Source organism: Salvia splendens, unplaced genomic scaffold (assembly GCF_004379255.2).
Source record: "Salvia splendens isolate huo1 unplaced genomic scaffold, SspV2 ctg340, whole genome shotgun sequence".
NCBI classification, from domain to species: Eukaryota; Viridiplantae; Streptophyta; class Magnoliopsida; order Lamiales; family Lamiaceae; genus Salvia; species Salvia splendens.
The window spans coordinates 44,948-57,502 of record NW_024598983.1 but is presented as its reverse complement, the minus strand read 5'-3'; the positions used below and the strand labels follow the sequence as shown (position 1 = coordinate 57,502).

At 50.7% G+C, this 12,555-nt stretch overlaps 1 protein-coding gene across 1 annotated transcript; it reads left to right on the top strand.

The window, feature by feature from the left end:
• Positions 1-3,277: 3,277 nt before the first annotated feature.
• On the top strand, positions 3,278-4,135 carry LOC121789801. The gene has a single exon (XM_042188168.1). The coding sequence runs from the start codon at positions 3,278-3,280 to the stop codon at positions 4,133-4,135; it is 858 nt and encodes a 285-aa protein (XP_042044102.1).
• The last annotated feature ends 8,420 nt before the right edge of the window (positions 4,136-12,555 follow it).

Below are 12,555 nucleotides of genomic sequence, written 5' to 3'. Positions count from 1 at the left end.
ATACAAAGCTGCAATGGAGACGAATGGAATTGGCGTCCAAATGCCAATGCTACCCACATAGACCAGGGATTGAATCCCTCCAACATCTCTTCATTCATGGGGACGGGGCTCACGGGATATGGAGGGAATTTGACGCATGGTTTGAGGGCTCCTCACCACCCCTTCGGATCAATGACACCATACCGGAACGACTCGTGGTCTGGACAAGAAGAGCTCGGCAACCAGGCAAGAAACACCTAAGCAGAGCCATGCCGTATCTCATTTTATGGTTCATTTGGGCAGAACGGAATAGGAGCCGCCACCAGTCCGTACAATTTAGGCCTTTCAATGTCATCTGGCAAGTTCAAATCTATATCAGGAATAGTATGGACAACGGGATATACAAGACGAAGCATTGGAAGGGAGTTGGTCTAAAAATCACTGTCCCGAGTCTGATGAACTACGGAGCCCTAGGCCGCTTGCAGTGGCAATCAAGTGGCACCCGCCGGATGACCCCTGGATCAAGCTCAACACCGATGGTGCATTCTTGGAAGCGTCGGGTAAAGCCGGGGGAGGTGGTATCATCCGAGATCATACGGGCAAAGTGCTTTCAGCCTTCGCATCCCCACTTGAGGCCCACTCCGCCCTTGAGGCGGAGCTCCTAGCCATCCAACTCGGGTTAGAACTTGCCCTGGAGTTCAATCGGCCTATCTGGATTGAGTCGGATGTACAACAAAGTGGTCCAGCTCCTTAATAGTACACGATGAGGACCGGCACACACGAGCAGGGTGGTGGCGCGGATCTTACTCCTCAAGCGCCAACGAGTTGTGCGCCTCACCTACAACCCTCGGGAAGGGAACAGGGCCGGAGACTTACTTGCAAAGATGGGAATTGACAGTCAAAACTACTGCCGTATGAATGGCCACACGATGCCGAGACACCTCGCTGCAATTACTAGGATGGAAGAACTAGGAATCCCGAACATTCGGGTCCAACATGACGACGAAGAATAGAATTGTGTTTGGGATGTTTGGAGGGTACCCTTTGTTCCTTGATTGATTGTATTTTGTTTTCTGTAAGGGAGTATGATGAGGTCCGGGCTTGTGGCTTGGGACCGCATACTACTCTTAAGTTTGTGAGGACACACCACTTTCGGGTGTGGCCACGTTTTGTAATCGTCACTCTTTGAAATATAGGGATGAGGGACCCACGAACCCTCCACCATGAGGGTGTTTGATAATAAAAAAAATGATAATGTGCTCCTTGCACAAGAAATGTTCCATGAGCTCCAAAGAAATAACCCAGCCCCGAATGTGGCTATAAAGATCGATATGGCTAAGGCCTCCTTCGGCCGTGGGGAGGCACGCTTGATCCCATCTGATCCAGTGGGTTCTATTCTTCTCACTAGTCGATCCCCAAAAGAACCGCGCCAACTGTTGATCTAGTTGCTTGAGGGCACCACAAGTGGGCTCGATAGCTTGGAATATGTGAATTGGGACCGCCTCCAATGTGCTCTTGATGAGCGTGAGTCTTCCCCCAAAGGAGAGGTGTCGGTGTGCAATCCCGATATTCTAGCCGCAATTTTCTCTCGCAAGAACATGAACAAATCAGTTCGCTTCGCCCACGGTAAATAGGAACACCAAGGTATAGAAAGGGGAATGTACCTTGGGAAAAGCCACCCTCGTTTTGAATTGAGCTTACCCATTCTTCATGGACATCGGCAATGTAAAAATTACTCTTGGACAAATTGATTTGTTGGCCCGACACCTCCGCATAATGGTCCAAGCATCCTTTCAGTCTTCGGAGGGAGGTTGGGGCTGCTTGAGTGAAAATGATTATGTCATCCGCACGCCGGGACCCCTCACCAAAGGCCATGGCCGGAAAAGATTCGTACCCTCCCCTCTCCCGGAGGACAAACAACTCACGAAGAAGCTCGACTTTGGAGAGGGCACCTCCGAGCTAGAGATCTCCGGCTCGTCCTCCGCCCTTGACAGCCCTAAATGCAAGGTAACACTCTTCCCGCCTTACTCCATGGATAACAAAGTAGCACAAGCTATGGAATCTCACTCTAAGGACCTTACCGATGAGGATGGACCCCATATGGAGATGGTGGTATACGGAAAAGCTCCGGCCGCCGACGCCGCACCACCGTCCGACCTTGAACCCGTCATGGGTGAGAAGACCATTGGAGGTGAGGAAGATGGGCCCCTAGGCGTATCTCATGAGGATTTGGACGTTGCATGTGTGACAAAAAGTACATTGGGGAGTGAGATAGTCAACTTACCCGAAATGGGCATGGGAACAAATTGCCTGTCGGAAAGCGCTTTTGTCCCTTACCAAAAACGGGAGTCACATGTGGAGCCTTGCTCACCCCCACCAATGCAGCAAGTAGAGCCAAAAAGAATGGAGATCCTACAAATCATTGACTGGACCATGGCGGAGGTGCTTGATACGACGGCGGCGCAACCCCTCCTCGCCGGATCCTCGCCGGCCAAGGTCGATATGCCAAGAGTCAACCTTGTTACAAATGGGAAAGACAAAGATACCGAAACATGTATGCCTCGCATTGGGATTGGCCCGTCCTTGGAAGATTCTCCACCTCTAGAAAAGGGAAGGACCCGGAAAATCCGAGCATCATTCGAAGCCGGAGCAACCCTAACGAAGCCGGGTTGGCCGACGACCAAGCCTACCCAAAACTCCCTCCGAGACTTGACCACACCCTCGGCCTCGGGCATGCATGCGAAGGACCCGGCGAGGACCGAGATGGAGATGGGAACGCCCCGGCCTCCCGATGAAGCCATGAACGAGAAGGATCCGACCAAAGGACCACATACCGAAACAAACCTTGGGGCTAAATCTAAAGACAACCCGACACACAACCCTTTGGGAGATGACACTGAGCCAAACGTGAGGAACTCCAACAAGAAGAAATCCATGGCCGACATGGTGAGGGGGGCATCGTCTATTGAGGATCCACAAGTCTTTGTCCAGAGAACATCCAAAATATTGGTTTTGCGTCCACGGCAAACGGAATTCCATCCATCTACTTCTCCGGATCAGAAATCCAAAGGTTGGCATCATCCCTTGGCCATGCAATAGTAGGTAAGTTCTCGCACTCAATCCCGGCTTCCTACCAAATCCAAAAGGCCCTAGATAATATTAAATTTTGCCGCGGTTATACTTGGAATTATATTAATGCCAAACATATTCTTGTTCAATTTGAGGATATGGCGGATTATGCTCTCGGCTCCTTAGTGGACCCAAAGGGACGCCGGTATGGTTCATTGATCGACATACGATGAGAGTATTCAAATGGTACCCCGACTTTAACGCCTATTGTGAATCTCCAATTGCGGCGATATGGTGCAACTTAATTGGGCTCCCGATCCACCTATACGATCAATCGGCCCTTTATGCCATTGGAAAACTTCTTGGCAACCCGATCGAAATAGATAGAGCCATGGCCAAAAAATCGAGACTCTCCTTCGCACGTCTTTGTATCGAGATTGACATAACAAAGGCTCCACCCGAGGAGATCATCCTAGATATTTGTGGGCGCCCCTTGGTGCAGCAAGTAAAGTGGGATAAGATCATGTCTTATTGTGTAGATTGCAAACATGTTGGACACAAAAATGAAGTGTGTTATGCTTCCGGGAAGACGGCTCGACCTCCAAAGCGAAATTACAACATAGCAACACCAAAACATTCACAACATGGAGAAATAGGAACAAAAGAGAGTAATGTTGAGTCAAGGAAATCCGATAGTAACATGGAATGGCAGCAACAAGGGAAGCACAAGGGGAAAGAAAGAAATGCTCGGATAAACCCGATGGCCAAGGCACAATCGGGGACGGAATGGCCGGGACCGGACTTCTTGGGTGACATGCAAGGACCGGGGTGTAAGGAAATAGTCATCGTCCACGATGAGCGATATGACAACCAATCTAGAGAACCATCCGCCAAATGGCCTTCATTTGGTAGTGGGCGTGGGGGTAAGCCGAGAGGTGCGGACTTGGCGCGGCCCGCAGCGAACCCGACATCGGGTAACCTTGTTCATCCGAAAGGCCATTTCAAACCCTTTGTTTTAACAAACACCGAAGCACAAGAATCACCAAATCACATGAGCACTAATCGGTATTTCTCCCTCATGGAGTGAGAGAACTTTATGGAGAATGATATGGAAGAAGAGGAGAATTGGCAAGACTCTACCGCTCACAATGAAAACGATGATGGAGCCAACCCCACCCATATGGAAGCCGTGACACCTCATGAAGGGAATGGCCTTCAAATAATTGAATTTCAAGGGGGGCGTCAATCCCATCGGGTACGAACTCCTCTAGTTAATCATGTCATTAAATCTTCTGTTTTGGAACGTTAGGGGGATCGCAAATGCGTCAACCCAAAACGTCCTAAAAAGACTAATTAGTTCTCATAATATTTGTTTTCTTGCAATAATGGAACCGTTTATTCCCCCCAATCCGGACGTTTTCGAAGTTGTTGGGGCTGTCCTTCAAGGGCTCGAACATCAATGGGAAAATTTGGATATTTGTGAAAGAAGGGATGGATTATGATGCGTTGGATGACTCGGAACAGCTGCTACATGGGAGGTTCACTTGCCCTTGGATTTCAACTCCTATTATGCTATCGGCCGTATATGCTAAATGCACGAGAGGGGAGCGACATGTCCTATGGGAAAAGTTGAGGGATATCACACAACTCTCGGATGGGATGCCGTGGTTTATTGGAGGGGACTTCAACACAAACCTCTCTTCTCAAGACAGGACGGGGAGCGACACAAATCGTCAAGCGGAAATGGTTGATTTTGCTGAAGCCATTGAGGACTGTGGTCTTATGGACCCAGGCTATGATGGATCAGATTTCACCTGGGCTAAGAATGGCCTTATGGAAAGGTTGGATAGGGTGCTGATTAGCGAGACGACGGCTCAAACGTTTGAGGCAATAAGAGTCACAAATCTCCCACGCATCGCGTCTGACCACTGACCTCTCCTTGTTAGATGCAGGCCGACTAACATCTTTACGGGCGGGAAAGTGTTCCGGTTCCAAAACATGTGGGTCCGGCATGAGGGATTCGGTGACTTGGTAAAAGAAGATTGGATGGCTCCCACGGAGGCCGAGGGCATCCTCAATTTGAAGATCAACTTAGCAAGGATCAAGAGTACGCTTAAAAGGTGGAACAAAGAGGTGTTTGGGAATATTCAGTCCAACTTAAAAACCTGTGAAGAAAACATTGCAGAGGCACAAGCGGAGTTTGAAGGTGACCCCTCAGCTCGGAATAGAACGGAGGTCAACAAACAAATTGCCGAGTACATATTACTTCTTAAAATGGAGGAAGATTTTTGGCGGCAGAAGCCGGCCCTCCGTTGGCTAGAAGAAGGGGATAAAAATACTAGGTTCTACCAAAGCTGGGTGAAGCAGAAGAAGATCCGGCTACGCATCCACAAGATCTACGCTAATGGGTGTGAACTCACGGATGACAAGGCCATCAAAGAATCGGCGGTTGAGTTCTTTCAGAACCTCGTTGCCCCGAGCTATCCGGAACTTGCAGATCCGGACCTAAGCCTCCTACAACGCCTCCCCCCCTCGGAGCTTTTGACGGACCTCCCGAAGCCTCCGGATGAGGATGAGGTGAAGCGAGCGGTATTCGACATCTCGGTCAATAGTGCTCCAGGCCCGGATGGATTCTCGGCATTATTCTTCCAAGCTTGTTGGGGCATTGTGGGACCAGATGTGGTGGATGCGGTTAGGCAATTTTTCGGTGGGACCTTCCTCGCTCGAAGCTTCACGGCCACGAGTATAGTTCTCATCCCCAAGAAGCCGATACCCGAGACTTGGGGAGACTACAGACCAATTAGCTTGTGCAACGTGATCAATAAGGTGATTACCAAAGTCCTCACGAAGCGACTTGCCCCACTTCTCCCTTGTGTTGTCGCACCGAATCAAAGTGGGTTTGTCAAAGGGAGGCTTCTCAATGATAATGTGCTCCTTGTACAGGAGATGTTCCATGAGCTCCAACGAAGCACCCCTGCCCCTAATGTTGCAATTAAGATTGATATGGCTAAGGCCTATGATCGAGTCCAATGGCCGTTCCTCCTAAAAGTCCTTAAGCACATGGGTTTCCCCGAACAATGGGTGACGCTCATTGAAAGGTGCATTGGATCTTGTTGGTTTTCGATTCTTATTAATGGGGTGCCGGCAGGCTTCTTCAAATCCACCCGTGGACTAAGGCAAGGGGATCCCATCTCCCCCGCCCTCTTCGTTCTAGCGGCGGACTATCTCTCGAGACTACTTGATAAACTCATCCTTGGCAACAAAGAGATGACATTCAAAGCAACCCGGGGTAGTATTGAGATCAGCCACCTCGCCTATGCGGCTGACATCATCATCTTCACGCAAGCGGCCGTGAACCCCCTTCGGAAGCTTCGTGGCTGTTTGGATCACTATGCCGAGGTGTCTGGTCAGCAAATCAACCTCGACAAGAGTAATTTCTATATTGCCGAGGCTCATGAAGGCTCGACAAACACAATACAAAGCGAAGGAGGTTTCTCACGAGGTTCGTTTTCCTTCCTTAAACCTTGGAGTCCCTATTTACCGGGGGGTGAAGCGCACGAGTATGTTCTTGTTCCTCCGGGAGAAAATCTCAGCTAGGATCTCTGGGTGGGCCCATCGTCACCTCTCCTTTGGGGGGAGACTCACTTTGATTAAAAGCACACTTCGATCCCCCTACACATTTTTCAAGCTATTGAGCCTACGGGTGGTGCCCTCAAGCAATTGGATAAGCAGATCGCTCGGTTCTTTTGGGGGTCAACTAATGAGAAGAAAAGGACACACTGGATAAGTTGGGACCAGGTTTGCCTACCCACGGCCGAAGGAGGCTTGGGCATTCGGAAGATCAAGGAAGTCTTACGAGCTTTTAATATCAAGTTGTGGTGGCGGTTTAGGGAACAAAACTCCCTTTGGGCTACGTACATGATGGCCAAATATTGCCATAAGGCTTCTCCACTCACAGCTAAAGCCATGGGGAGGGGCAGCCCTACTTGGAAGAGGATTTTGAAGGCCCGGGCCCAGGCTCAACCGCACATTCGATGGGTTGTGGGAGAAGGAAAGATGCTATTCTGGGACGACTTATGGCTCGGAGAGCTTCCCTTAAGAGAACTTAGCCTTGACGATAGAGGAGGTCCTCCCTAAACCCTAAACCCTTATAACATCACATTATATTTTCGAAAGGTAAAGAGATTTGTAAAAGAAAGCCCACCTCGCTTGCTTAAACAATACAATACCCAACTCAAAGCAACCCTCGTTCCTTGTGCTCACGTACACACAACGACCCTTGCCAACACCACAACACAATCAGCCTTCGATCAATACAAATTATCATGCATGTCCTATCTTTCCTTTCATCGTTTTCTTAATTTACCCATCCCAAACGTTCATCACATAAGGAAACATACCATAATATATCTCAACGTATAGCACTTAACATCATTAGTTCAACTTACAGTCATCAACAAAAAAGCATGGCTGTGAGGAGAAGAGTGAGAAGCTCCTCCTCTCTAAACACAACTCCCTATTGTCCCGCCTTGTAACACCGTTGCCAACCACCGCCGCCCTCTTCAACTCAAGGTCTTCAAACTCGCTTCCCTCCCCTCCACTCCGACCACAACCCACGGCCTTCTTTCAACCCTCACGACCCTAAACGCTGCCGGCCTCCACCTTTGTGTCGGATCTTACACTGTCACCTCCGCTTCCCCCCGACCACGCTGGTGACTTGGCACACGCTCGGCCATGCCGGACCTCGCACCATCTCGGACCAGCGCATGGTCTTTCGGTCGGCCGAGGACCCCATCCCTAATCCTCCGAGCAAGAAGATGAAGCAAAAAGCCACAAAACTCAAAATGAGGAAAAGTACGCCGGCTCCTCCAACTAAAGGAAATGGTCGGAAAAGGCTCGAGTTCGGGTCGGAATACTCGTCCCCACCCGGGAGCCCTAAGTGCAAAGGGACCATCTTTCAAGCGAGTCCGCCGAGTGATCAAGGGGACAACGGCAGGCGGGATGAAGTAGAAAGTGCTTCGGGCACCAAGGAATGCCAATTGGCCATTGACAATGCGGTCCTATCGACCATGGCCTCCAAAAATCAAAATTCCGACCAGGTTGCCGGTGCGGCCGCCGGCGACGACCATGCCGTCGAAGAGGAGGACGTGACCCCTCCGGATCATGACAAACCTAAAGTACATGCGGCAGCAAAAGCAAAAGACTCATTGGAAGTAGTGGAAGTCAACTTACCCGAATTGGAAGTGGGAACAAAAACTCTTTTCGAAAGTGGCTTGGCGCCTTGCCCACTTGGAATGTCACGTGATGTCCTAGCCGTTGGAGGGCTAATGCAGCCAAAAACTACCCATCTCCTACACCTCGCAGCCTTGGATTTGGCGGACAAGCTAGACACCATGACCGCCCAACCACTTCTCGACGCCGGCCAGCCGAAGGATGCGCACATGGCCGATGGGTCTCACTACTCTTCCCTTCCGGACTCCGACCAAGCCTTGCTTGCACCTACGGGGCCTTTCATCCCCTCCTTTGAGGAGTTTCCCCCTCTAGAGAGAGGACGGACCTTAAAACTTCGAGACACGTTCGAGGCTGGCGCGGCAAAGTCGACGGCTTTTGTGGCTTGGTCGAGGCCGGAGCCGCCTTGCCTGGCACAGCGTGCGGAGGCGAATGTGAACCTGGCCGGAAGGGAAGCTCACAGGGGTGCGGCCACCAAGGTTGGGGCCGAGGGTCATACGGCCACCCCGACACCACCTACCAACCCGATGGTGGGCGAAGCTCCGACTAGTTCCGTCACGGCTATCCAGGACCAGCCGATGGCCATGAGTGACCTATCCCACGAGGCCGCGACACGAGGGCCGATGGTAGCTAGCCGAGAAGGGGGGCCCAAAGTTCCCTCGGGTACCTCTAGCAGGCCGAAATCGATGGCGGAGTTACTTAAGGGTTCTCCCGAACCCAATGGTCCTCAAGTCTTCGTGCCGGAACAGATCCAAAACATTGGTTTTGCCTCCATGTCCAATGGAGTTCCGGCCATCTACTTCTCCGGGGCTGAAACACAAAAGCTTGCTGATAGCATGGGGCACGCCATCGTGGGTAAGTTTTCACATTCTATTCCTACGGGCCATCAAATTCAAAAAAACTCTAGATAACATTAAATTCCGATGTGGCTTCAATTGGAAATACATTAATGCTAAACATATCCTTATCCAATGCGAGGATTTGGTGAATTATGCCCGGCTTCTCGGAGGCCCAAAGGGAACACCCGTTTGGCCCATTGATCGCCACCCAATGAGGGTCTTCAAATGGTCCCCGGATTTCGATGCATATTGTGAGTCCCCGATAGCAGCAATTTGGTGTAATTTAATCGGGCTCCCAATTCACTTGTTTGATCAATCAGCTCTTTTCGCCATCGGCAAGCTCCTCGGCAAACCAATCCAAGTTGATCTGGCCACGGCTACCAAGACGAGACTCTCCTTTGCCCGCATTTGTATTGAGATTGACATCACCAAACCGCCCCCTGAAGAGATAATCCTGGACTTGTGCGGCCGCGAGTTGGTGCAACAAGTCCGGTGGGATAAGATCCCATCCTATTGCCAAGAGTGTAAACATGTTGGCCATGCAAGTGATGTGTGCTATGCGATGGGCAAAAAGGAAAGGCCGCCGAAACGAAACTACAATATCAACCCGCCAAAGAAGGCAAACCCCGAAGGCCACGGTATGAAGGGCATGCAAGATGCGGTGAGGCACAATCCTAATTCCAATGAAGGGAACCGCCAAGGGAAGAATAAGGGCAATGCCGGGAATTGTCCTAACAACAATTCAAATGGAGAGGAGGAAAGGGATACAACTTGGGATGGTCCGGCATTATGGGTGGAACCCAAGGAGGGAATGCTTCGCGCCCCGGAACATTCAAAGTGGGCCTCAAGCGCGGGGGAGGGGAAAAAGGGAACCCAACACCCCCGACCACCGAGCCACCTTCACCAATTCATGGAGATATGGATGCGGAATGGGAGTACACCAAGGCGAGCCGATCGGTGTCCCTGCCTACACGAGGGAGTGCGAGAGGGGGCGCACGCCATGCAATGACTAGGGGGCGTGGTTTCTTCTCAAGTAAGAATCACATGGGCACTAACCAATACTACTCCCTCATGGCGAATGGAGAATTTGATGTCGACAATTGTGGGGAAGCGGACGACTCGGCCATGGACATGCAAGTGGGGACCGAGAGGATTGGAGACGGCTCTCCACTTGACGATGCCGAGGAGCACGCAACGAACAAAGAGCAACATCTCATTGAATATCAAGGAGGGACTTCGTCTCCTTCGGGTACGCATCCTACTTGTTAATGATGTCTTACAATATCATGTTTTGGAACGTGAGGGGAATCGCAAATGCGTCAACCCAAAACGTTTTGAAAAGGCTAATTAAGTCTCATAATGTTTTATTCCTTGCAATAATGGAACCACTCACAACACCGGATCCGGACCGGTTCTCCAAGGCCCTGGGGCTGTCCTACATTGGATCGAACATGACCAGAAAAATCTGGTTGTTTGCGGAAGAGGGATCCACTTTTGATATTGATAGTGATTCGGAACAAATCCTACATGGGCGTCTCAAGTCCCACCGCATTGCTAGGCCGCTGGCCATTTCGGCCGTGTATGCCAAATGCACAAGATCCGAAAGACACCTCCTGTGGGATAAGATGAGAGAGATTGCTGGGCCCCTCGAAGGATTACCATGGATTATCGGTGGCGACTTCAACACCATCCTATCAAACCGAGATAGGGTTGGGAGCGACACCAACCGGCAAGCCGAGATGGTCGACTTCGCGGAGGCAATTGAAGACTGTAGGCTCCTTGATCCGGGGTTCGATGGGGCGGAATTCACATGGGCCAAAAACGGCCTCTTTGAAAGATTGGATAGAGTGCTTGTTAGTGAGGGTTGGGCTAGGGCCTTCGAAGCTACTCGGGTTACGAACCTCCCTCGGGTTGCTTCGGACCACGGGCCGGTCCTTGTAAGATGTAAGACGCTGAACACTACCATCAGAGGCAAGGCATTCCGATTCCAGAACATGTGGATCCGACATGGGGGGTTCATGGCTGTAGTGCAAAATGCATGGGAGGAGAGTACGGGGGTGAGTGGACTCCTAAATATTCAAATCAAACATGCTAGAGTGAAAAGAGCCCTAAAGGCGTGGAACAAAGAAGTTTTTGGGAACATCCATGCCAACCACAAGGAAAAGGAGGAAGGAATTGAAAAAAAAAAAAAAAAAAAAAAAAAAAAAAAAAAAAAAAAAGGAGGAAGGAATTGCCGTGGCCCAATCCATCTTCGAGGCAAGGCCAACACCGGAAAATAGGACAATGATCAATAAATACATTGCCGAGTACATCATGTTGCTGAAAATGGAAGAGGATTTTTGGCGGCAAAAGGCAGCCCTGAGATGGCTTGCAGAGGGTGACAAAAATACCCGGTTCTATCAAAGCTGGGTGAAACAAAAAAGAGTTCGCCTACGCATCCACTGGATTCGTGTCAACGGCCAGGAGCTTACTTAGGAGGCCGAAATAAAAAAGTCAGCGGTAGATTTCTACCAACAACTCCTAGCGCCCAGCAACCCGGTTCTAGACGAGCCAGACCTTGACCTTATCCAGCGAGTACACTCAGCCGAGCACTTTGCAGACATCGAAAATGCGCCCGGTGCGGACGAGATCAGGAGCACCGTTTTCAGCATTTCTGGAGATAGCGCCCCCGGACCCGATGGCTTCTCCGCCACTTTCTACCAAGCCAGTTGGACTATTGTGGGGCCGGAGGTGGTGGAAGCAATTGGCTAGTTCTTTAGAGGGGCTTTCCTGCCACGAAGTATTACGGCCACAAGCATTGTCCTCATCCCAAAGAAGGCGTCGCCCGAGTCATGGACCGACTACCGACCCGTCAGCCTCTGCAACGTCTTTAACAAGATCATCACCAAGGTACTCACGACTCGACTCTCCCCTTTCCTTCCACAGGTCATCTCCCCAAACCAAAGTGGTTTCGTGAAAGGGCGGCTCCTCAATGATAACGCTCTGTTGGCCCAAGAGATGTTCCATGAACTTGCAAGATGCTCCCCAGCGCCTAATGTAGCGGTGAAGATCGACATGGCGAAAGCCTATGATAGGATCCAATGGCCTTTCCTCTTCAAGGTGCTTCGGCGAATGGGATTCCCGGACACATGGATCTCACTCATGGAGAGGTGCATAGGCTCGTGTTGGTTCTCGATCCTTGTCAATGGGGTACCTTCAGGATTCTTCACATCAACACGGGGACTCCGACAAGGTGATCCGATTTCCCCCTGCGTTGTTTGTAATTGCTGGGGACTATCTGTCTCGAGCCTTGGATAAGCTTATACTTGGCCAAAGGGATATGGGGTTTAAGGCCTCCCGGAGATGCATTGAGGTCAGCCACCTAGCCTATGCGGATGATATTATAATATTCACACAAGCGGCGGCAACCCCCCTGCGCCGGCTCCGAGCCTATCTCGAG